The sequence below is a fragment of the Channa argus genome, chromosome 17, assembly GCF_033026475.1.
Source record: "Channa argus isolate prfri chromosome 17, Channa argus male v1.0, whole genome shotgun sequence".
NCBI classification, from domain to species: domain Eukaryota; kingdom Metazoa; phylum Chordata; class Actinopteri; order Anabantiformes; family Channidae; genus Channa; species Channa argus.
In genome coordinates, this window is record NC_090213.1 from 3470996 (window position 1) to 3496183 (window position 25188).

General features: G+C 39.2%; 1 protein-coding gene across 3 annotated transcripts; it reads left to right on the plus strand.

The window, feature by feature from the left end:
- The first annotated feature begins 1093 nt into the window (after positions 1 to 1093).
- si:ch211-243j20.2 (uridine-cytidine kinase-like 1) lies at positions 1094 to 25135 on the plus strand. 3 transcript variants are annotated; one of them, XM_067481913.1, is made up of 15 exons: positions 1094 to 1295; positions 2958 to 3166; positions 6325 to 6431; positions 6929 to 7099; positions 9331 to 9402; positions 13056 to 13245; positions 13456 to 13517; positions 18438 to 18457; positions 19410 to 19508; positions 19671 to 19764; positions 20024 to 20086; positions 20293 to 20415; positions 20809 to 20916; positions 21222 to 21378; positions 22854 to 25135. In XM_067481913.1, exons 1-15 carry the CDS (start codon positions 1162 to 1164, stop codon positions 22928 to 22930), a joined length of 1686 nt encoding a protein of 561 aa, XP_067338014.1. In that variant the 5' UTR covers positions 1094 to 1161; the 3' UTR covers positions 22931 to 25135. The 3 variants fall into 3 exon arrangements, with proteins under 3 accessions (XP_067338014.1, XP_067338013.1, XP_067338012.1); XM_067481912.1 differs by lacking the exon at positions 18438 to 18457 and adding an exon at positions 16393 to 16409 and having other exon boundaries at positions 1101 to 1316; XM_067481911.1 differs by having other exon boundaries at positions 1104 to 1316.
- Positions 25136 to 25188: the final 53 nt, after the last annotated feature.

The following is a 25188-nucleotide window of genomic DNA, read 5'->3' on the forward strand; positions in this document are numbered from 1 at the left end:
TGCTTTATAGGATATAGAATCGACTCCACAACACGTGTTTTGTAGTGATTTTGCGGCTCCGAGTCCTGCTGCTTTTATCAGATACTCGCTGCTCATCATTCATGAATACCGCCCCAATGTTGCCTTCACCCCCCGTGGGACAAATGCAAGTCTGGTCGATCCTGACCACCTTCTTATGTACAGATGTATTTGTGAAGGTAAATAAACCTGATTACAAAGTTGGTTTACACAAGTTGACTTTGGCGATGATTTGCAATCTAAATGGAATTTATCTGTTGTTGTAGCTGCATTAGGAAATTCCTATTGTTATCAACAAGAATAATGCTCACATCACCAGTTTATTAGTTTTAAAGCAGAAATTGCAAAAAACCGTTTGTACTAGCTAGTTTTTCCAGTTTTGAATTATCTTTTTGTTTCCACAAATCCACATGAAAAGCACTTCATATTTATTGCCTATTACACCAAATTCCCATTTTGTGTACTGAACAATGTTTTGATCAAAGTATTTTCAGATAAGTTAATAATGAAGATAATTGTTTGTTGCAGCCTCTGCAGTTGAGTAACATGCCCAAGTGTGTTAATAACCCGACATGCAAACGAGGTCAATATATAGCAAACTAAAACCTTTACCTTTACACAACTAAGTTACGGATCAGTTATATATTTGATGGTGCACATGTCCAACAAGGTTGTGATTGATCCAATCATATGAATACAAATGATATGTGGAGTCTCTGGTGACCTTCAACAAGTGGAGGAGCCCTGGGTTGCTGCCACACTGGGCCACATATTGGCTTATAGATCACGAGGCCCAGGGAGACTAGTTCAGTTTGTAGAGCAGTCATCAATGTAACACAGGGTCAGTGACTCCCAGTCCCTGGTGGCTACATATTCAGTGTCCTTGGATAAGACACCAATTACCCCGGTCAGCCCATCATCCACGTGGAGCTGTCCAACATCAACTTTCCATTAAGTTTCAATATGTATTCAAAATTGAAATAGATTAGTCAAAAACAACAAATAAGATGGTCATAATCACCATTACGGATGAACACGTCACGTCTTAGTTTTATTCAATATAACATACAACATATGAACAAACTTGAAGTTGGGCGCAAATTAAAATAGGAGCTATATTTTCCTGATTACCCCAAATACAGCATGAGTGGACGTGTCCTGACGTCATTACGTCTCCAATATTTGGTTTCCACGCCGCGCCGAGCCGAGATGGAAACGACAAATGACGTTAGTAAACCGGACGAACAGCAGACAGATGGGGATATGCAGACGGACAGGTCGGTGTCGAGGTTCGACAGGTAACTAATGAAAGATTTAAATAAAAAAAAAAAAAAAAGGTCCGGCACCGTTAAGGAGCTCGGCAGGAAAAACGACTCCTGCTAGCCAAGTATAGCAGCTAGCTAGCTATCGGGGTCCCAGTCAAACCCACGTCAACGTGACTACAGTGAACAAAAGACAAAGAACAAGTCACATGAGACAAAATAGGACAAGACGTTGTGACCAAGTCCTTCAGCATTTCTAAGAAGTATCGTCTGCATTGTTCCTCTCAGTCACAGATACAACAAACACTAACGCTACCGTCCCAGCGTTTAACGTTAGAACGCTCCAGTCTAATTAAACAGGGCGTCACGCCGGACTCCGTTGGAAAGTTAACGATTCCTGGATATTCTCCTGTCGGCAAACGTTTAAACTTTACAAAACACGAGCTGCCAATATCTCCGCGTGGTCCGGCCGGTTCGGCAACAAAGGACACCTGGCTTCAGTGGCCTATGACGCACGCGAGCCCCTGAAGAGCGACTCGTTCCAGTTACGTGCCAGTGAAGTTAAGACTTTGTAGCGCTGAGGATGTGAAGCGGGATCCGATGCGGATCAGGACATCCTGTCCGTTCAGGGTTGGCCTTTACCCTGGTGGGTTTAGACGAACTAGAACTGAGCCATTTCCCCAAACCTCTTAAAATCAACAACGGTTTGAGTAAAAGTATGGAGACCGTACGAATTAGTTCTATTAAAATGATGCTTCATCACTGGAAAAACTCGTTTGCTGCATTACGGAATGTAAAGTTATCATTTACAAATGCAAATTACATTTACCACCAAATCAGTTTTTTTTGTAATCAGCTAAGATGTCACTCAGTTTAGGAAAGTAAAAATCTCTGTGACCTCATTATTCACAAACCAACCACTTAAACCTAATCGACCATCCCTCACTTTTAGGACCAAATTACAGGTCTATATAATTATAGCCTCACTCTTCAAAACAGCACCTGGCACATAGGCGGTAATTTCAAAAAGATTTATTAAAGAGTCACGTGATGTCCCAGCCAAATGATGACAGCCTTACTCATGTGAATGGTGGCCCCCACCTTGTGCCACGCTGTGTCCAGGGCAGTGGTGTGTTTTCCTGGGGAGGATGACAAGTTCCCCCTTCCTCCCCCTCGACCACACCAACAGCACTTCATTGTGGAGAGAAGATGGCTGAGAGGGACCTAAAAGCACGTAGGCTCCCTCTCGTCTCTCTGCAGGACAGTAAGAATATCTACAGGTTCTATGATGTTAAAACATCTAAAGGATCAAATATAGGGTCATTTTGTTTAAATGGTAAAAGTTTTGCTTATGTCACCTTCTGTTCATTTGTAGCATCGCAACTTGTTTTTAGCTACATTTGGTCAGAAAAAAGTTTGGCAAGAGTGTTTTAAAAAAACCATTTTTTTTATGGATTTAACAATGTGGAACCTGCAGATATGTACATTAAAACTAAAATGCCTGTATTGGACCAGCAGCATGGGGTCAGCTATGAACCGACGAGGCATCTCTGATGGCAACTAGAATATGCATGTGATTAAACTAGTGATCACTGGTGAACAGTGAGCTGACACTATAGAAAGGAGTCAATCTGCTTCTCTTCTGATTTTTGCATATGTTGTTTCTCCGTCTTCCAGTGGTAGCGAACACGATTCCCTGGATGGCCTCACGGAACATGTTCCCCGCTGCCCTTTGACCCCTTCTCTATCACCACGAAAACGGACCACCAGCCAGTCTAAGACTGAGCCTCCACTTCTCAGGACCAACAAACGGACTATATACACCGCTGGAAGACCACCTTGGTACAACGTCACCGGTACAACTTTCAAAGAGGCCTTCGTCATCGGTGAGATTATTGAATGATGCCCGGTACTGTTGCTCAGCAGGCACGAAAGCGGATTCTCCGTTATCTCTAACCTGTCATATTCTTACCCAATCAGTGTGAGCAAATTCCCGAGAAGGTTTTGGTTTTGGCAAGGTGCAAAAATAATTCCACCAGTTTTTCTTGCCCTGGTTTGGCTTAGGGATGGGCATTTACACCCAGTGTTAAAACCCAAGTCTGGATCTTCACACACTTTATGGTGCCTCATTTTGGCGCCGTAACTCATAAGTCCTCTGGTGCTCTGAAATGGATTGTTTGTAAGGAATGAGTGTTTAGTAAGGAAATGATCAGATTTTGATCCCATGCGGATTATAAAATATACCATCAGGGCATCTCTTCAAATAAGAATGAAAGTTCCCTTTATCAGTGTCATAAAATTTCTTCATGAAATGTTGTCTCGCTCCTCCCCACGTTAATCCCTGGTCTCATGTTAAAGTAGATAAAATGCTCTGTGACCTTCACACTTTAGGGGAGAAGTGGAGCACTGCTTTTAGATTGAATGCTGGAGATGAGTATCAGGAGAGAAGATGTATTAGTTCATCTGCAGTAAAGAATGTTTTTATGATGCCATTAACTAAGGCCTGTATATTTTGAGTATTTACTGAATGGATTGTGTGCACAAATCTCTTGATTTAGTTGCCTAATTCTTTATTCTTTATTATATTAAAAAAATAAAACCGCTCTCTCAGTTTGCCATAGCCCAGGATGAGCTCATCAGATAGCTTTTGTTTTCCTTTATTTTATTTTTTTTTTTTATGGCCGACTTCACTTTGCGGTGGTTTAGAGCAGGCCACCATCTTGCTGATCAGCACAGTGAAATATCTGCCACAGGACACGTCGCGGCAGCCTTTGCAGAGCCAATGTTCTGTGGTTAAACACATCAGATAGGCATGAGTGGGAATATATGGAGAGAGAGGTGGACATTATCTTTAGTGCGCAGTCTGTTCTTGTCAACGGGCTGCGGTGAAGGGCTCCAATTTTACACTTGGCAACACTGTAGTGAATGTTTCAAAGATCCAAACTGTGTCTGCAGACCTGGACATTGAAGGACCTGAGACTACCAGCATTCTGTGGGGAGGAAGAAAAAGAAAAGGCAAGCTTGGTGTTGGGGGTGGGGAGGTAAAAGATGCAGGGATGAGGGAGGTGAGGACAGAAAAACCTAGTGAAGCACCATTGTTTTCTCTCTTGTTTGGTTTTATTGCTAATTGAAAAGCGGTTTTATCTGCTGTAACGAACTCTGTCGGTGGTCAGGCTCCGCTGGCGGGCGGCAGGCTCGGTCATCTGTGTTCAATCAACAGGAAATGGGCTTTTTTTTTTTTCTTTTAATACACCAATTCATAAGTCAGATGTAGTATTTCTTTGACTTCTCCAGATCTTACATAAAAATGAGGACTGCGTTTGTGTTTTTTCGTTGTTTTTTTTCTGCAGTCAGCAAGTTTTGACCTTGATGGATCAAAAAAGCCATTTCAGCACCTCACTGAAAGTTGTTTATACCACAGAAGCTCCATAGGCTACTTCTGTTCACACACACACACACACACACACACACACACACACACACACACACACACACACACACACACACACACACACACACAGTCAAACAGCCATTCGCAACAAATCTTCTGCTTTTTTACCCTTTTGCCAGCCAGCCACTGTGCAGCTCTGGCTCACTTCCCGGGATTGTTGTCCTGAAGGATTGCTGTGGTGGTCTTTAACCCAGGAGGGTCAGTGGAGTGAAAAAGGTCTCCAGACTAACACCATGGCACCGTGACAGTATTTTCAGCTTTTGTTTATTACTTTGTTTCAGATTTTTACCACAAATTCTGACTGCGCAAACACTTTTTTTTTTGCGATGCCAAGCAAAAAGTTTTCACTCTGTTTTTCCTCCTAATCCAGAAACCGTTCTAACCGTAACTGTCGAATGCTGCGCCCAAAGGAATTATTCAGTGAGCAGCAGAGGTTTTATGTTTGAACCTGATAAAGATCAGTGATAAAGATATGATTGATCCTTTCATTTTATCAAGCGAAGATGCCAAACGTCCTCTGATTCCAGCTTTTTATATCATTGTGAACCTACATATTTAAAAAACAAATTGAAGGTTCTGTTTGGTTTCAGGAAGCTGTGACCAGAAGAAATAAACTCTGTTTAATAAAAAAAAAAAACAAAAAAAACAGATGAATTAAAACTGAAAATAATCCTCAGTTTTCACTCTAGCTGAGTTGTCTTGTTAATGATCAAAATGTTCTGTATATTTTTTGACATTTTTATAATACTACATAACCTAAATAAGGAGCATATCCAGAGATAATACTGCATACTACAGCTTTTAGAGTCCAGGTTTACCTTTCAGGATAAGCTGCTTTAAGAGAATGGTTTGAATACTTTTTTGTTTTTTAACAGAAAAACCATAAATTATTAAAACACTATTTAAGATTAGCAGATTCTTGAGTGGTTGTTGCTAATCAAAATGACAGTTCTGTCTTAGTAGTAATATTAAATAGAGTGAAACACGCACAGTAGCAGTATCATCCAGCTGTGGCTCTTCTTGTCCACATGTTCAGGTGTCTTTGGGCAAGACACAGAACCCCGAGCTGCTCCTTATCAGTCACGCCAGCACCTTGTACATCAGCTCTGCTGCCGTGCGTGAGAGAGTGGGTGAATTAGAGGCACATTGTAAAGTCATTTGTCTAGTAAAAATGTGCAAAATCGGTGCAGTCAATTTCCCATAATGACCCTTTAAATCAGAGCAGAAACAATTACTGGACTGACAGGAAATGAATCGGCTTCTTTTTTTAAAAAAATCTATTTTGCTTGGGTCATGTTTCCACCAGAAATGGATGAGTTCTCTGGTTCCTGCTTTTCAAATGTAAGATTCATTTACTTATTTCAAAATTTTTTTTGCAGTCTCAGTTTTACTATTGCGATAAAAGTATTAATATAAAATAATCTATTTGAAAGCTTTCACCCCAGGAGCATTGGGATGAGTATTTCCAAGACCCAACAGTTAATAACCTCAATTTAAAATGACTCTGTTGTTGTTTGAAATAACAAAATCTGCACGTACCAATGGATAAACGTAAATGTGTAACAGTGGTGGTGGTCTCTTTTTGTCTTGCAGGTCTGTGCGGAGGCAGTGCCTCTGGTAAAACCACAGTAGCCAATAAGATCATCGAGGCACTGGATGTTCCCTGGGTGGTCCTGCTTTCCATGGACTCTTTCTACAAGGTACAAAACTCAGCACTCGATTACACGTCCTGTTCATCTGCCCATCATACACTGTCATTGACCAGGCTCCAACTAACAAGGCTTCATAATTTTTATCTCCTTTTTAACCCTTATGTGTATTAAACCTTCATTGTTCATTTAAGTGTTGCTTAATCCACTTTAGTTATGCATATTCATCTTCCAACAATACTTGAAAATAGAAGGCTACGAATACGTGTGCTTCTATTAAATAGTGATTACATTCATTTCTATTTACCTTGACATTCATCATATTGAACATTAGTAACACAGATCAACTTAACTTACAGTTAATGCACTGTTTGAGCAGCTACTTGGTGAAGAGTAGAAAAAATGGAACATGAAAGTGTGTTTCATGTTTTATAGTTTGACTTACAGAAAGTGTTTGCATAAGAGCAGTGGGACCATTTTACATCAGTGCCCTTGGTCTGGAATCCTGCATTGCTAACTTGTTGTCTGCATGTGCTGCTGTGTTCCAGGTTTTAAACAAAGAACAGCAGGAGCTTGCAGCAAAAAACGAGTATAACTTTGATCATCCGGATGCCTTTGACTTTGAGCTTCTGGTCACCGTCCTCAGAAAGCTGAAGAAAGGAAAAAGCACCAAAGTCCCAGTGTATGACTTCACAACTCACTCCAGACGAAAAGAATGGGTGAGACCAACTGTTTGAACTACGTTTTACTGCATTACTGCCATTTTAGAGGGGAGTAAGTTTGGTTTTAAGTTTTTAGCCTTTCCAAAACACGGATGACCTAAACTCTCCACTGTCCCTGAACGCCTCCAAACCTGCCATGCAAGCTTGGCGAGTTTAAATTGGTTCTGAGATGTCACCTAAATTAATTAATTAATTTATTTATTTTACATTCATACAGCATAAGGTGCTCTGCAGAAACACTTTATCATCCCCTGAGGGGCAAACAGTATATAGGCTAAACCCTGGATGTGACAACATGATAGTATTATAGTAGTCAGTCACTAATTATTTTAATTATTTTATTTAATTATTTTTGTTTGTGATAAAGTTTGGATAGAGTTCAATATAACAAAGCTGTCTTAAAGTTCACCCCACTGTTATAAATATGAGTGTTAAATGAGTGTTGTGGTGTCCTTGTTTTTTCTGGGAAAACTGCTGCAGGAGCCTCTCGAGTTGCTTTACAGTGTTTGTGTAGAATTTGTGACTTGTCGGACTCTTAACTCAGAAGTGTAATCTAACTTCACCAAAATAAATCCAGTGAACTGCAGGATTTTTCTCCCCCTTGTTGTAATTTAAAGGATAAAATTAACATTACTGTTGCAAATCACGTAACACCGCCGTGGATGCACTTGCCATTTGAGCTAATGGCAATTGAGATGCCTGCTAATTTGCTAATTATCAAGGATTTAGTGTTAAGTACATTAACCCAAGCAAAGAGCAAAAATCCCCTCCCGGAGGGATTGTGAGGAATCAATCTGACAGTGTAGCACTCTGATAACTCCTCTCTATTTCTTTGCAAAGTAATTTCATGGCTGAAAGGCGCAACACCACGTGGGAAATCGCCTATCACGACTTGTGACTCTGAAATCATTTTATGGGCCTTTTGTACTGTGCTGAATGTAATTAAGCCGCAGGTCCCGGGGGGTGTTGGGGGCTGTAAGGGCCAACTAGCTGCGAGCTGTGTACACTCTGTCTGTACATATGTGTTTCTGCCAGTCACATGGATGATCGAGCAGGCATAGTGGAGTTTTTTCTTCTTCTCGGGTAAAACTGGAGGTCACCTTGTCCCTTTCTTTCTCTTAGAGTCCAACATTTAAAGATGTTAAAGAGCCGCTAAATCATCTCTTAGCGAAGAACTGGGAAATTAACAAATCAATAAACACTCACAGAATTGTTTCTTGAGAATTCACTTTCTCCTTTTCACACACAACCTCCCCTTCTCCATCTCCCTCTCCTTCTCCAAATCAATACCAATGTGTCCAGACCATTGACTTGAGCATGACGCTGGTCAGAGGGAGGTAATAGGATTGTGACATACTCTATACAGCATTTTGTCTTTGATTGAGGCAGTGATTAATCTTTCACCTACAGAAATACACACACACACACACACACACAAAACAAGTACACACTTGCTCACTTTGGCGGTAAAGCAGGTCCATAATGGAGTTTATCAGATCAGAAGATCATCAGCACTGTAGTGCAGTGTTAAGTTGATTCTCTGATATTGTGTCTGATTGCTGATTTCCTATAAAATTAGACCATATTGTGAAATAATAAAAAGAAGGACTAGACTTAAGTGGGTTAAGGGGGGGACGACGCATTAATTATGTAAATACGTCACCTAACCTAACATGCATCGATGTTTCATAAATAGGAAGTATTATTCCTGTATTATATAGGAAGTTTTGTTTAGGATAGACTGATGCAGTCATTTGGGTGAGAATGTATTTGTCCGGTGGAAAAAATAATCCATAGATTAATGTAAAACAAATAATCTATCGATTAATAATTGTTGGATGCAGCGTTGGATACTTGTTTGCCACATACCGTAAGTGTGAGCATGCAGGATCTTGATGCTCTGATCAAAACATAGTCATTTAAAAATTAGTTTTACTATTTTATATGATTGGTGCCTGAATCTGTAAACAAGTTGTGAACATGATTACTCAAGAACGAAACTTGTTACCTCAGGTACTGCATAGGAAGTAGATGATCAGTTTAGAGCATGGATTCAAAGCGTCTTTGTTAAAACATTGGCATTTTAACAAGGGGGCATCGATTTCCCAAGAATAGCTGTAAAAAGTTAAAATTGTGTCTTTTTAAAGGGTTTTTTTTTTTTTCCTTTTACCAAGGTCTTGTTCCAACGCTACTTAAAGGCCTTAATATCTTTTTACTCTCCATGACAGAAAACCATTTATGGGGCCAATGTCGTCATCTTTGAGGGCATCCTGGCCTTCGCCAACAAGGAGCTTTTGAAGGTAAGATTATTGCAGTATAATTTTCTCTTCTCTCCATCAAAACTCCTGTGTCACTTTAAGTCAATGCAACTAGATGTTGCTTTGGATTTTTAAAAACTGCAAACCTGAAATGATTCACAAAAGACACTAAAAGGGTCCATTTAGAACTGCTAACGGTATCCAGTGGATCCAGCACTGTCAACAACCAAACTCAGATGTTAGAACATTATCTTCAGCTGTCAATTTTTAGACACAAGCAATTTTAAATTTTTTTTTTTTTTTTCCCAGAATCAGTTTCTTTTTTTTTTTTTTCTCCTTCTTTCCTGTCAGAACTGATTAATGGCTCTGCTCGATCAGAGACAACCAATAGGCTGATTAATGTTGAACTAAGTCTCCAGATTCAGAGGGAAATTGAATGAACTAACAGCTAATTTATCTGTTGGATGAAATATTGCATATGTACAACGTTGGCTTGAGCGGTAAAGTCTCATATTGAACTTTTTGTTAAAAAATGAGAGTCCTAACAGTAACTATGGAGCTGTAGTAATAATACTACAGTATTTATCCCTTTTAGGTTTTAAAATCATTGTTTAAGGTTATTTAAATGCATGTTTCACTCGGTGTCAATGATTTAAATTGTATAGGTTGTTATGTGATACTGTGTGTTATGAGATACTGGGAGGACCTTGATAATAGTAGATGCAACTAAAATTTTAAACATGAATATAAAAAAAAATCTAATTTAGTCAGGCTGGTATTTATGCCCATGTTTGTTTGCTTGCATGTGAAGAGGAGACCAGATTTATGAGGAGGAAATTCATTCTGCTCTCCTTTATAATGATGCTGTCAAGGGTCACAGGAAATCCATATGAATTAAGGGGGCCCGTTCTTTATGGCAGCGCCTTTGTGCTGCTGAGCATCGTTCTCTCCAATCTTTTTGTAAATGGGGGAACTGTGTGTGAGAGCTGGACCGTGGTGATAAGGCAAGGCCGGCTCCCCTGAGACCCAGCTGTGTAGTTGATTACCCTCTGATTCAGTTAATAACAGCCATTGTCCGTGGTGATTAATTGTGTTTTGTGTCCGTTCTTGTAATTGAAGTCAATTAAAGCTGCAGATCTGATATGGTAAAGGAGAGGTGTGGTTTCAGAAACTGAGATGCCACACACACACACACACACACACACACACACACACACACACACACACACACACACACACACACACACACACACACACACACAGGCCGTCCTTTTCAGTTGTATTGGTACAGCATCATGGCCAATCCATTGGTGTTTGTACACTGAAGACATTTGTGCTTAATATCGAAAGATCAATGTGGGATGTGAAATTCTGATTTTCAGCTTTAAGTTCCTCACATTTACATCTTTTACACATTAAAACATCATAGAACTTGGCTTTGCTATTAGATCACCAGTTTTAAGTGAGAAAAAAAAAAAAGATGCATCAGTCCATAAAACGGGGTCAGGGAACCTGTGCTGCTTGATGCTTGTTTTCCAACTATTCCTGCCCTTCCAGCTTCTGATTGGCTGAACACCTGATCCAGGTAAGAGCACAGGTTCCCCACCCCCCACCTTAAACTTAAATCCAGAACGTTTGTGGTTCGTCTCTGCGGTTTTATGCAAATTCCAACCTGCCGTACTGGCATCTTGTGGTGCCCCTGGTCACTCTTCTTTGAATGGTAGATTGCTCTGTGGACATTGTTGGTTGATGTCACAGACTGATGATTTGGTATTTTTCTTCACAATGCCTCTGTCATCAGCTGTTGTTGTGTTTCTTGACAGACCTGTCTATCAGTGCACTTATGTAATTGGGTTAAATTCGTCTTAACTGTCATGTAAATGGAAGGCTGGTTACTGAAATCGAGGTATTTCTCAAAGAGAGGGTCAGTTTCTCTGCCATGTATAAGTATAAAATGGTTTCTAATTAGCTTTCTACAACAGTGCATGTGCAGACGGGGACAGTGAAAGTCTGAATGATGGAGAGATGATTAACGATAAGGGGGTTTGCATCTTGTGGTACCCCTGCTCAGTCTTGAGATCATTAACGATCATTTTTTCTTCTTTCAATTATTTCTTTAGTCCCTCAAATTCATATAAAATTATTTTGGAGAATATTGTGTATATAAGGTCCTTCAGGCCAAATTGGATTGGAATCTTTTTAACATCAATGTAATGAAGTAGCTCATTTGTCTTTGATTATTTCTGTTATTAAATTGCTGTATTAAGAATAAATTTGGCTCAAACGGAGCTAACGCTCGTCGTCGTTGCCCTTAGGGGTTTAGTCACAGATTACTCATTACTCCTTGACAGATGGAAATACTTGTTAAAAGGAACTGCAGTTAGGAACTTTAGTTTTATGGTTTCTGTATGAGGGCTAAAGCTGAGCTAATCCCTTCTGGAGCAGGAGAGACGATGATCTACAGCTGCAGCCTTGCTCTCCAACCTTTGGAAACAAGCCACTTGTCATTCACCTCCTTCTACAGGCTGACAGTCGTGCTTATCCAGCCAGATGCCATCTTTTGGTCGGTCACTATGTCAGATTTACAGCAAACGGAATCCACTGGCTTGTTGTGCAGCTGAGTTATACCAGTACCTCACTGTCATCCTCATCTAAATCACCCACAAACTCCTTTTTATTTTACTAGTCATCGGTAGTTCTTTTGTTAGTGCGATTGTTGCCTCTGCGTAGTGTCTCCTCTATTGTGAAGCTCCCCCACTGATTTAGTTGCGTAGTTTAGTTTTTTGCTGAGTTGAAGTTCAGCTCAATAGAGCTTCCTGGACGGATCAGCGGGTGACTTTCTTTTTAAAGTGTAAAAACAATCATTTATGTCACCTGAGTTTGCACTTTGGAGTCATGTGTTCTGGCACCAGTGTCATGTTTTTAAATGTACAAGATTCCCCCCACACACACACCTACACACACACACACGCACACCTACACACAAACACACACACTTAATTCAGTGCACACACCTATACACTACGAAGGTTAACACAAAACACACAGGCCATGTTGATGATACTAAATGCAGTTTCTTTACATTGTTTTTCAAATTGTCCAAAGTAACTACGTATGGCCTCTGGGAACCTAAAAACCTATTGACTAATTATTTAATCTGCAAATTGGTCTACTTGTAAGATCCCACATAGGCAAACTAGTGTCAGGTCTGTGTTGTAGTTTCACTCTTGAGCTGCACAGACTTAAAATCTTTCACAAAAGCTGTTTACATTAACTTCTCAGAAAATGCTTGCATGCTCAACACACACTTTACTCTGTATATATTAATATATTTTTTCTTTCTCTCAGAGAAATGAATAAATATTCTGTTAATGACTGCAATGTTTTGCACTGCAGCTACAAGACAGTGGTTTAATTATGGGCAGTCATACACGTGCCTATTTTTCATTATAGCTGTCACACCGGCTGTATTTACAGAGGGGGTGGGGGCTCTCAACAGCAGTACAGTATGATGTATAGTAGAGTTAAATACTACAGCAGAAATGCCACTTTATGGGAGGAGAACAAAAGGAGAAACCCACATTTGACATTAGATGGACAAGCTTGAATTGGGTTGTGTCGATATAAACAAAGTGCACAGAAAGAGAATTTCACACCAATAAGAGGTTTTCTCTCTTGTTCTTACTGTTTGTCAGCTTCTGGATATGAAGGTGTTTGTGGACACCGATTCAGACATCCGTCTGATACGGAGGCTGAAGAGGGACATTTCACTGCGTGGACGGGACATCGGCGGCATCATCAAACAGTACAATAAGTTTGTAAAACCTGCATTTGAGCAGTACATTGAGCCCACAGTGCAAGTTGCTGACATTGTGGTGCCTAGAGGTGAGTGGGAGGTTAAATATATAATAAGTATTATTATGACTAGTAATACACTAATATACTGATGCACTTACTGTTAGTTTTTCAGTTTCTTTTGGGAATTAATGTGTTAATGGTTTCATAAGAATATGAAATGATAACCTGTAATTGCACAATGACTAGCAAGTTCTGCTAAATTCTTATTCTGTTTGTCTTGAACTTTATTATTTGTAGGTGGAGAAAACTTTGTAGCGTTGGATTTGATTGTTCAGCATGTTCACAGTCAGCTAGAGAAGGTAATGTTTCCTCCGCTCTTGTTTCTGTCAAGATTTTACAAATTCAGCTGAAAATGTAATTTATCTTGGTTCTTTCCATCCTAGTAGATTGTAAGTACTGGTTTGGTCTGTAAGAGTCTCCTGTAAGGAAAAAAAAAGTGCTGTCTTAACTGCATGCAGTGCTGATAAGAGGATCACACTTTTCTGTTGGTGGATGCTGCTGTGAGCAAGTGGTATTTAAGCAAAATAACATGGCTACTGATCACAATGACATCAGCTACCTGCGCCATGAAAACCTGGATTTCATGGATTAGTTTACTGACAGTCGAGATAATTATCAGCAATGCGTGCTGGTTAGGTTTTAGAACACCTTCATTCCCTTTCCTAACTTTAACAATAAAGGTGATGGTTTAATGAGGTGTGAACATGGCCTGTGATGCATTGGAGGTCAGTTTTGTGGTCGCTCGTATTTTTTCCTCAATTGGAAACGTTTGCACAGTTCAAAACTGTCCATCTATATGCATTTCGCATAGCAAAAGTCTGGCTGTACACAACATTGTACGATTTTAATTTTGGTCAGTAACCCACATAGGTGTGTTTTATCAGGACTATATCAGGTTTCAGTTCAACTTTTGATTGGCACGGAGTCACGTAAGATACCTGAAAGTCACTGTGGAGCTGATAAACAAAGCACGTTGAGTCAAAGAGAAGGAAAACGAATAATGTTAATTTATAGGATCAAATTCCAAAGCCAAACATTACAATTTTAGGGGTAATTAAATTAATTTTTGAAAAGCTGCATCTAAAATCTTTTACCACATGCTCAGGAATCTGTATGCATTTGTGTTGCCTCTGACCAATTCCACCCTCTGCTGGTTGAAACAGGTCCTGTAAAAGCCAGTTTTTCCTGCTCTTCTCTGCAGCTGGAACAAACCATTTCTTTTTCTCTATCTGCTTAACTGGAAGACATTAGACACAAAATATACACAGCTCCAGTACACTGAACAAAATAAAAATTAAAAAGGGGGAAAAAGAAAACAAACTTCTATTTGGCTGATTTAGATTTTTTTTTTTTTTTTACCATTGTTAATCAATTAGCTGCCTAAAGATTTCTGGGACATCATCCTCTTCTTTCCCTCTACATCTCATTGAACTCTCATTGAGACAGACGTCTACAGTGGGTACCTAAGGCTAATGACCTGGAAAAAAGAGGAGAGGTGTCCTTCATCTTTCCTCACCACACTGTACCCTGCACAGTTCAGCCGCTTTATGATCTGTGCCAAACGATGATCTGTTTTACCTACAAGCTATTCTGTCATGGCTGCTAGCAGAACACCCAACATCCTTTACCCTCTCATGCCCGACACTGACAGTTGGTAATAAGGGTGAGTGGAAGCACATGCAGGACGTTGGACTTTCGAAGTGCCGTAATGGAATAAGTTAAGAACTGTGCATGAGCATTGCTACTCATGCACTTGGTTGATTCATAGCATTCACACACATACAAATATTTTACCAGTTCAGATCTAAGAAATTCCCACGTTTATCAAGAAATCTTTGCAGTAAGTCACCAAAAGCATAAAATATCAATGTTATATAGAAACAGGAAGATGATAAAACATCAGACAGCATCTGAAGCACTGTTCCTGAATAATACAGAATAGTGATGTAGCTCTCCCATCTAGTGAAGATGGGAAAGTTATTCATAATATGTTAGAATTAAGAGTGTTTGAAGATGATTTTCCCATTTACAAAGAATGAGCATGTGCATGGTGGGTTAAGACCATATGGACCACGTTTCCACAATATAACAGCTTAAATACTTTTATTAAATTAAAACTAAAGCAGCTGCTGGGGACGTGGATATTACCGTGTGTGTGTGTGTGTAAACTTCAACTGACAGCATGGTTAAAAGTACAGAAACTCCCCTCACACAGTTGGTCAGAAACTTTAAGTGTATCCTGCTGTTTTCTGCTGCACTCATTCTGGTTTTTATATGTGGAACATTAGCACATATGGAAATCCTGCTGTTCCTGGATATATATCACTGATGTGTTATTAATACAAAAACCCAATTGACAGATAACTGGTGTACAGAGCCATAGTTTAACTCCTGACCAATAACTTATTATTCATCAGCTACACATAATACACTTTTCTTGCAAGGTAATCAGTCTGCTCTCATGCCACTTACTCCCAAAATAAAATAATAAATGCATGTCAAATACAAATCAATACATTAAAACCATGTACATTCTTAATAAAATTCAAATCTCTGCTAATTCTCTTTCAACTTATTTCTAATTTCTGCAGTTTAGTGGCACCAAAGCAGCTTTTTATCTTTTATTCATTTTGGGTCATTTGTTACCTCTAAGATGAATGTGCAGCTCTCTGATATCGTTCTGAAACCTGTCTGTTGCACGTGGCATAACCAGAGGCTGTTACTCCCTAATATTAAAAAGAATATTGCATCTCTGACCAGAGGGGAGACTGTCACATTTCATGTTTTGAATACAGTTAAAATGGCAAAAACCCACCTTCCAAAACTGCCAACAGTATAAACTAGTCCAAAAAAGCAAACAAAAGAAGTTAAAAAGATGACGTCTAAAACATGCAGACTATGACTAAATAATGGCAAACGAATAACATGAGGTGACGCACTGACTTGAGGTAAAGTAAGTTTCACTAATACTGTTTTAATAAACTTTTAATCCAAATGTTGGACTTTGTTTTTTGGGGGGGTTTATGTTGCACATTATACTTTTCCCACGACCTCCTTTACTCATGATTTGTTTTTCTTATGTTTCTCACTGTTCGCACACACTGGTGCCTCTGTTTGTGTGTCTCCTTGTGCACGACCCTCCTTGCCTGGCTGAATGCTGTGTTACCATTCCAGCGTGAGATCACTGTGAGGTACGATTGTCAGTGCTTTTTTTTATTACATTCTCTCCCTCCTCCTTTCCTTCTTCTGCTGTTTTTAACAACACTTTTGTTTGGATGATCTTTAACTTTTTGTCATAAAGACCTGAGATATTCCAACTAGTAAAATTTGTCATTGACAAAGCACAATTAATTAATCAACGGAAATTATTCTGTTCTTGGGTTGTGTAGCAAACGCACAGGCAGCACTGAACAGATAGTTATGGGCGACATTACACATCACAAAAGACTTGTATTTTTAAAAATAATTGAACCTAGAAACTAGTTTAGTAATACGTCCATAATTTTATTTTTACTTTAATATTTTAAGCTCATTAAACAAAGAGTGATTCTTTGCTCTGGTAATTCTTTCCCATGTTTACAATTTGTCATATTAAGATATTGACAATATAGTTGCTTAAGTAAGGTTTTGTTTTGTGTGTGATATATGCTGTAATGTGATCTTGCATGCGTCTACAAACACGAGGATGGTGGATTCCTGATGTGACACGATGCCAATCAGAACCGTTGACGAGGATGAATTGAGGAAGTAATTTTAAAAATGGCAGAGTGAGAGAGAGAGACATTTTAACTTTCAATATGTATTGAATGTATTGTTAATTTTCCATGGATACCTGCTTGAATTAAGATGTCCTCACCACAAGGCCTATTCTCACTGTATGATCCTTCTGATCAGGAGACAGAAAATGGTGAACTTAAATATAAGCAACAATTTATTTATTTTATGTCTTCTTTTGAGGGGGTGACTTTCCTGTTAGGTTTATATTTATTTTTGACATCAAAAATTAACTATTGTTGATTATGTACAGAACTACGAACCCCATTCTGAAAGAAAAGTTGCTGTGCAGCTGTGCAGTCCTGGTCCAAGCCGGTGGAGTTTGAGGAGGGTGGTGTCAGGAAGGGCATCCGGCTTAAAAACTGTGCCTAATCAACATGCCGACAATGAGCCGCTGTGGTGACCCTGAACTCTCAGGATAAGCCGAAAGGAGGAAAAAATCAATAAAAAAATCCGCCCATATTTGAATTAGAATAAAAACATAAACGTGTCACATCTTAAAACTAAAACATTTTACCATATTATGGAAAAACTAGCTCGTTTTGAATACAGCTAAATATCATCTAACAACTACTTTATAGGTATAGATCATCCTTTTCGAATGCGTTCAGGCATATTATGAAAAGCAGCCAGTTCAGCAAGAGAATTTAGACCTGAAGTGGACACAATAAATTACTGCTGGAGAGATGTAGTAGTATTAACTGTGGTGGAGTCATGGAAGCTTTTCCTCCACGATTGCTTATGCACCATGGTTATGAGCAGTTTTTTATTTCTCTCACTGTGATAAATCACAGAAATATATGAATATTTTGCAGCCCCAAGGTTCCACAGGCCACGTTCACACAGCTAAACCATGAAAGAAAGTGGGAATTATCGCGTCATTGCCTAAAAAGTCAATGAGACGTTTGATACTTTTGATGTATCAATATATCAATGGCATCGATATAATACGTCTTAAAGAGCAGAAACAGATGATGTAAATCCTTAGACTTTAAGTGAAGGTTTGTTTAATTGACTTTCAGCAGTGTGAACCTCACCCAGAGGTTTTTCTCTACAAATGCTGAGATTTAGATTGATTCCACTGCTGTGGTTTCAGATCCTGCACTGTTCCTGCTGGGCCAGCAAAGAACTCCTAATCTCTATTTTTAGTCTCTAAAGTAACCTGCCTTTCGCAGGAAAGTATTGAGTCACCTAAAAGGAAGCTGCTTATGAGATAAATTGAATTGATCTTGCTGGTTCCCGGCCCCAAACTCCAAAGTATTTGTTCAGTGTTGCACAGCAGTGATGTAGTCGAGCTGTTTTCACTGCTCTTAACACTGTTCTTTCTTTTTCTTTCTCTTTTTTTTCCCCCTTGTCCTTTTCTTTTTATTTCTGGATTTTTCTCCTCCCTCCCCCCACTTTTAATTACTTTACTTCACCAAATGAAAATCTGTCGCCTTCTTCAGAGGAAGCTCCGCTGGGATATGTGAGGCTCACCTCGTGCATCTTCTTAGTTTTCTAGTTTTGATGCACTTTGGCTTTTTGCTGCATTGTTAGCTGAATGAATGACATTGTTGCAGCTTGTTTGCTGTGTTTTCTGTGCCTTTACTGATCACAATGTGATAGCACACTGAAGTTACACTTCAAGGAACATCTGTATAATTTCAGCTTGTTTCATTGCTTTTTGTCAGCATGTGTTTTGAAGTGTGTGCTCATTCATTTTGTTGTCTTGAGGAGATGGCACTTGTAATGAACTGACAACAACACAGGACGTCCACGATTGCAAAAGCGTCCGTAGTGTAAAGCCCAGTTTCTGTTATGTGTAAAGAATCAAATTGAAATAGTTTAAAATAAAAATCATAACCCAATAGAGAAACCTCGCCCTTTGTACCACCAACGCTGTTTGTACTGAAGTTCGTAGCGTTAAGGAAAATAAGCCTTCGTTAGTTTCATGCAAATAATTTACAATTAGCAAAGAGGAGGGAAACTGTTCAGGCTGATTTAATTATCAGTGAGTATTTAGCAGGTGAAATGGCTTTGACTAGTGGCTTTTCCCTTTTTCACAGCAAACTCATGCTTGTCAGTGCCGTCATTACGTTTCTTTTTCCACATCTGAGTTATTTGGATAATTTAAGCCGAAGCATTAGTTTGATTTGATGTGTCCTGATTCTCTTTTTAGCACCTTTCTGAATTAGAATTATAGATGAAACCCAAATTTAGATTTTGGTTGTGAAATGATCAAATGTTGAGATTCGTCAATCGACAGCTCATGTAAATAAAAGGATTACAGCCAAAGTATTTACCAAAACTCATAGGTCTCCTACGAAATAGATTAATTAAACTGATGCTTTTTGATTGCAAATGCCTTTTAATCTTCTGCTATGGTGACGCAAACGTCATTTATTAGGGATTTATTACTGCCTGTTTGTGGACTACAGGTCGGCTCTAGCATCAGCTCATCAGGGTCAGCCTTTACCTACAACCCTCAGTGTGATGGAAAGCACACCCCAGGTCCGTGGCATGCACACCATCATTAGGTGAGAGCACACACACTTTACATGCAACATCTTTTTATTTAAGTTATTTTAAAGAGCATTTCTCTTGCTACTTTCTTACCAGAGACGGTCTTTTTCACCCTCTTTGCTCCTACCCTCTGTGTGTGTGTGTGTGTGTGTGTGTGTGTGTGTGTGTTTGTGTAGGAATAAGGAGACGAGCCGAGATGAGTTTATCTTCTACTCCAAGAGATTAATGAGGCTTCTGATAGAACATGCCCTCTCCTTCCTGCCGCTCAAGGTCAGTTTTTGGGTTTTGCGTAGAAGTCTGGCGACTATCATGTGACTTCCTGCTTCCAGTCAGTGTGAAGGTTGACTCGTCTGTTCATTATGCATAAAATAGCAACTGGGTCTTTTGGTGTATGTGTGTAGCCTTTAGATAATCCCACGTAAATTATATTCAATTCTAAACACCCGGTTAACTGGTAAAATAGTGATAGTTGCAGGTAAATGTTAGGATGAAACAAGAAGTTTTTCCATCCCTTTCTTTCTCTTCATAGTCCGTATCTGTGGAGACGCCTCAAGGTGGCATCTATGAGGGCAAGAGGTTGAGCGGTAAAGGGGTGAGTAATTTTTTCCCCCTACTTTTCAAGACTGTTAACATGGTTGTTTTTGACCTAACATGAAATTAATTGATTAATAACCTTTGTGAAGGTTAGAACAGGTGCAGATGAAAAATCATAACTGTATGATTAACTGTTTTGTTAAGTTGTTTATGCAGTTTTGCCTTTTTCGAAATGTTAAATTCCTCTGACCTGCGTTCGTGTAGATTACTGGCGTTTCTATCCTGAGAGCTGGAGAGACCATGGAGCAGGCTCTAATGGCTGTGTGCAAAGACATCAGGCTGGGAAAGATCCTCATACAGACGAACCATGACACCGGAGAACCTGAGGTTTGTGTGTCTCGTGCGTTAACACCGTCACTGGCGGTGTGAACTCCAAAAGTAATGCACCTGCCTCAAAAAATGAGATTCAAAGTGCAATGAAAGGATCGAGATTTTGAGTTCAAACAAGTTGCTCTGAAATTACATCAGGAATGTCTCAGCTGTCCAAGTGTCTTTTACAGGCTTGGCAGGAATTGTGCAGTTATTTGAGTCATTAAATATGGTTTGTAGCAGTTTAGGATGTTCAGATGAGAATCTAAGCTTTCAACGACAAGTGTTTGGTCATCGAGAACAACGAATGTTTACTTGGTTATCAGAGTTTCTCTGTTCTCTTATACTTTGCCCTCATACGTGTTCTGTCGTGTTTCGATTCAAAATGTGTAATTCCATGAATCCTTCCAGCTTCACTACCTTCGCCTGCCTAAAGACATCAGTGAAGACTACGTCATCCTGATGGACAGCACTGTGTCCACCGGAGCTGCTGCACTCATGGCTGTCCGAGTGCTGCTGGTACGTCTCTGTGCAGCTGTGTTAATTAAACTAATCTGTGTAAGATTCCGTAATAAATCTAATGATCCTATCTGTCCAAACTGTACTTGAATGTAATTTGCCAGGAAATAATTTCAATGTGCATTCACATGAGCCTAATTGGATAGAATTTAGCATTTTGTGGAAACTTTCCATTTGGCCACCACTGATGACGATGAATGTATCCAGTCAGTCGTAATAAAAATCAGTGACTGATATTCATTAAGAAGTTTCTTAGTCTTTTAATGTACTTTTCTCGTTTTGTTTCTCCACCTTCTTTTGCAAAGGACCATGATGTGGCAGAGGATAAGATCTTTCTTTTGTCCCTGCTGATGGCAGAAATGGGTGTGCACTCGGTGGCTTATGCCTTCCCTAAAGTCCGCATCATCACCACAGCTGTGGACAAGGAGGTCAACGACCAGTTCCACATCATCCCGGGCATCGGTGAGCTGCCTTCTTTCTTTATGGCACCTGAATCTGTTGTACACAAGAAGCAGTTGCATACAAGTCAGTCTGCATCGGTTCATCATCTGGGTGAACAAGAATATGTTATATTATATATATAATAGAAAAATGTTATATTGAACTTTAACAAATACACAGACACAAATGCACATAGTACCTTGAGAAAGTGTTCACTCTGCATGTAAAAAAAAAAGAGAGAGATTCTTAATTATCTCCACCAATTGAATGCAGCATTGTGCAGAAAACAGTTGGATTGGATGAAACCTTTTACACAGAGCAACGTCACTTTGTAAGGCCACGTTACTGCATGTTACTCTGTCAATCCAGTTTTTCCACTGTTTATTTAACCTGAAGTGTGTCACAACCAAAGATAAAGCAGCTGTCACCATGATAACTTCCCAGAGTCCCAAACAACACGCTTTTCAGATAAAGCAAACGCTTGTCTGAATGCAGCCTAAATAAAAAGCCAGACAAACACTCGTGTATCGGACCTGTGGTGGGAGGTGTATGATGTCCTCAACACCAAAGACTCGTCTTGTTTTCAGCTGTGCTTTTAAGACTGGAACAAGCCACATCTCAGGGCCTTTTAATAAGAGGATCTAACACACCCTGCAGGCTCAGTTATGTACAGCCGCTGCAAAGCTTTATGAATTATCTTTAACCTTTATTGGCAGCCAGTGGAACGCAGCACGAACAGGTGATATATGACCCTGCCTGCAGACGGTAAATCACCTCTGAATCACACTGGGCAGAAAACTGATGCTGCACTGCTAGTTTGTTTCTCACAAAACACAGAAGAGCTTTAATTACTATTTGCGTGTGTGACCAAGCTTCAGGTTTCTCTAACATTTATTATAATCTAAATAAGACATACACACACCTCCTCATTTAGGTGAAATCACAGCTTTATTGACTTGGTTTTAGTCCTCAGGCAAAGTCCATGGACAAACATATCCACATAGATACAGAGCTATAGGCTGCTAAACATGGGAAGACCCACAAACCAGGGGACACCAGCACCACTATGCAAACAACTGAAGGCCAGTGTTCCTGAGCTTTCCCAACTGTTCCCAGAAAATGTTCCATTAATAAACGTAGGTTCTCGGCACACAACGAGAACTGTAAGTGTCGTTAGAACATTTTTAATATGCAACATCATAGAGCCTATAGTTTAAAGTCACTCTGAAAGACGCTAAAAAGGCTGTAACACCTTACCACTAAACATTTGTTCATATTTTTGGAACACATGACACTTGGTGCCCTTTTTTTTAATGTTCTTCTTTTATGTGTACAAGGAAGATGTTATACAGACTGTTAAGCCCCTTAAGCCAGATTTGTGATATTGGGCTGTATAAATGGCTGCATTCGAAACTCAACCCTAGACATCGCATGATTGGCTGAACACATCATAAAAATAAAGTTGTCTTTTTTTCTTTTTTTCCCTCCTCCCTAAGGTAATTTTGGAGATCGTTACTTTGGCACCGACGCTCCCTCAGACTGGTGTGAAAGCGATGAAGGGATGGACTTCTGAGGAAGAAGGACCAATCAGGGATGTGCAGGGTTGTTACGAAAGCACTTAGATGTAGTGGAGATTTACCGTTTGAGCCAGGCAAGATTCAACCTGTTAGATGCATGATGTGGGATGTTTGTTCGCTTTGACGGTTTCCCAACTCGCAGTAGTTATTCCACTGCAGTCTTAAAAAGGTGGGCTGCAATTGCTGCCAACTTAATCTCCCTATTCAGAAACGTGCTTGATTATAATATTAGAATGGAGGTAATGTGCTTCTGTTGCTAAAGCAGCAGGCTATGAAAACTTTGCGTGTCTTGAAATATGAATTTATTTCGGAATTTTGCACAGTAGGACATTCTGAATGAATCTGTTGGAAAAATCCAGCTGGAAAGTGAGCGGAGTGTATCTGCCTCGAGCATTGCTCAGCTAGAATAATTGGATACAAGCTAAGCAGCTGATTGATGACCTGCTATCCATTGTAATTACTCATAATCCAGTCAGTGTGTTGCACAAAAATATCTTAGTGGAGCTAACTCCTCATCTTTAAAGATAAGTGTCCAAGACAAGTATGGGTAGTTTAGGGCTGCTGCTGCTGCTGCTGCAGACGTTAGCGTATTGTATCAAGACCGGTTAGTAGCGTAGCTTTTGTTTTTTTTAGCTTAAAGCTTTTTACTAATGTATCACAACTCTGCTGCTAAAGTTGCACTGCAAAATTGTATTTTCTCAGGCAACTTTAATCAAAAGGGACAACGATACTTGAATTGATTAGAGAAATGACCAGTAATTAAGGCAAACCGATGTTTTAGATTAGCTTTAGGCTTTTCTGTTACTATAACCTCTCTTCTCTTAAAATGTTTTTACACCATCGGATTTTACTTGAGCTAGTTCCTGCAGAAATATCATCCAGCTGTGACGCCCCTCATTTTGCATGATAGATAAATTGAATGCCTTAAATAGTAACCACTAACTAATTCTCACTTTAACGTTTAGAACTACCATAAAAACATTTATAAACTAGTTATAAAACAACTATAATGTACCTGTAACAAATTGGTGATTATCAGTCTATATAATAAAAAACCTTTCTTCAGCATAGATTTTGACTGGTCATAAAAAAAATACCTAAAAAATCTACTTATCTGCCTATTACAGCATAATTTGTTATGAAGTACTAAGTGTTTAATTGCTTTTATAAATACAATATAAAATGTAGGGTTAGAGTTTAACAGTTGCTTTGAAGAAGCGTTTCTCTAAGCTTTTGCACTTCATTGAGTCGGTGTGTATGTGGCATTTTGCTGTGTATTGCATTGCTTGCCAAACTTTGAGCAGAGACCACTCGTGCAGTGTGTGCGAGGCCTTTTAATCCAACTTTGTCAGCCTTACAAAAGTTATAACAATGATAAGAATCTTATAAACCAGAGGAGCAAGAAAGACATTAGATACTTATGTTGTAAAGGAACATTCGCTTTTATTTGTACAAGTGGATATTAGAAAATTATTTTGTCATGGACTTAAAATCTATGTATGAGCAGCTGTGTGTTTAATGCAGAGACTGACTCAGATGTGATGTTTACTTGTCGTGATCTTGTTTGTGCGATTTGCAGGATTTTTCTAAATGGTTTTATTTATTGTATTGTTTGCAGCGATTCTATACAGTATGTTCCCAGACATGTATCCAACTTTGATAACCATGAACTACAGTTGATTCAATGCTAATACAAAGACTTTCTGCAGAAACATTTATTGTTCCAGTCATCAGTCTAACAACAAGTTTATTGTAATAATAGATTGTAACCCTAATGTGTAAAAACGAATCTGATTTTAATCTCCAACATGAAGGCTAACACATTACGGTGTTTGAATTTTTGGCAGGAATGTCACCTGTCAGGTTTTCCTGGACCGAAAGGCCAGTGTGGACATTTTTCATGTGTTTTGTTTTATTTTATGTTTTTAAAATTTGCCATTTCATGGCATTTTCTGTATAATTGATAATGAAAATATAATTTCTTTTGCATCCAAACGTGCAACTAAAAACGAATAATGAAGGTTCTGCTCACCTCTGAGCCAGTACACCTGAACATAAGGATGGTTAATGTCATCGTTCACACCTGTTTAAGTCAGCGTGTCCTCTGTTTGTTATTGTAGATAACATTGTAGTTTGTCTTTTCACTTGTACATGAAATACACTGACTTATTAAAACGTTTCTTTGTTGTAAAACCTCGAAACGTGTCTTAAGGATGCTTAATTTTAATACTGCGATGTCCCGCTAGAGGGAAAC

What these genes read in the sequence shown, in the direction of transcription:
- si:ch211-243j20.2 (XM_067481911.1), top strand. Translation starts at nt 1,162, where the DNA reads ATGAGTGGACGTGTCCTGACGTCATTACGTCTCCAATATTTGGTTTCC. An exon ending in TCGGTGTCGAGGTTCGACAG is followed by an intron (nt 1,317 to 2,957) that starts GTAACTAATGAA and finishes TCCGTCTTCCAG; the next exon opens with TGGTAGCGAACACGATTCCC. An exon ending in AGGAAGCTCCGCTGGGATAT is followed by an intron (nt 18,458 to 19,409) that starts GTGAGGCTCACC and finishes TGTGGACTACAG; the next exon opens with GTCGGCTCTAGCATCAGCTC.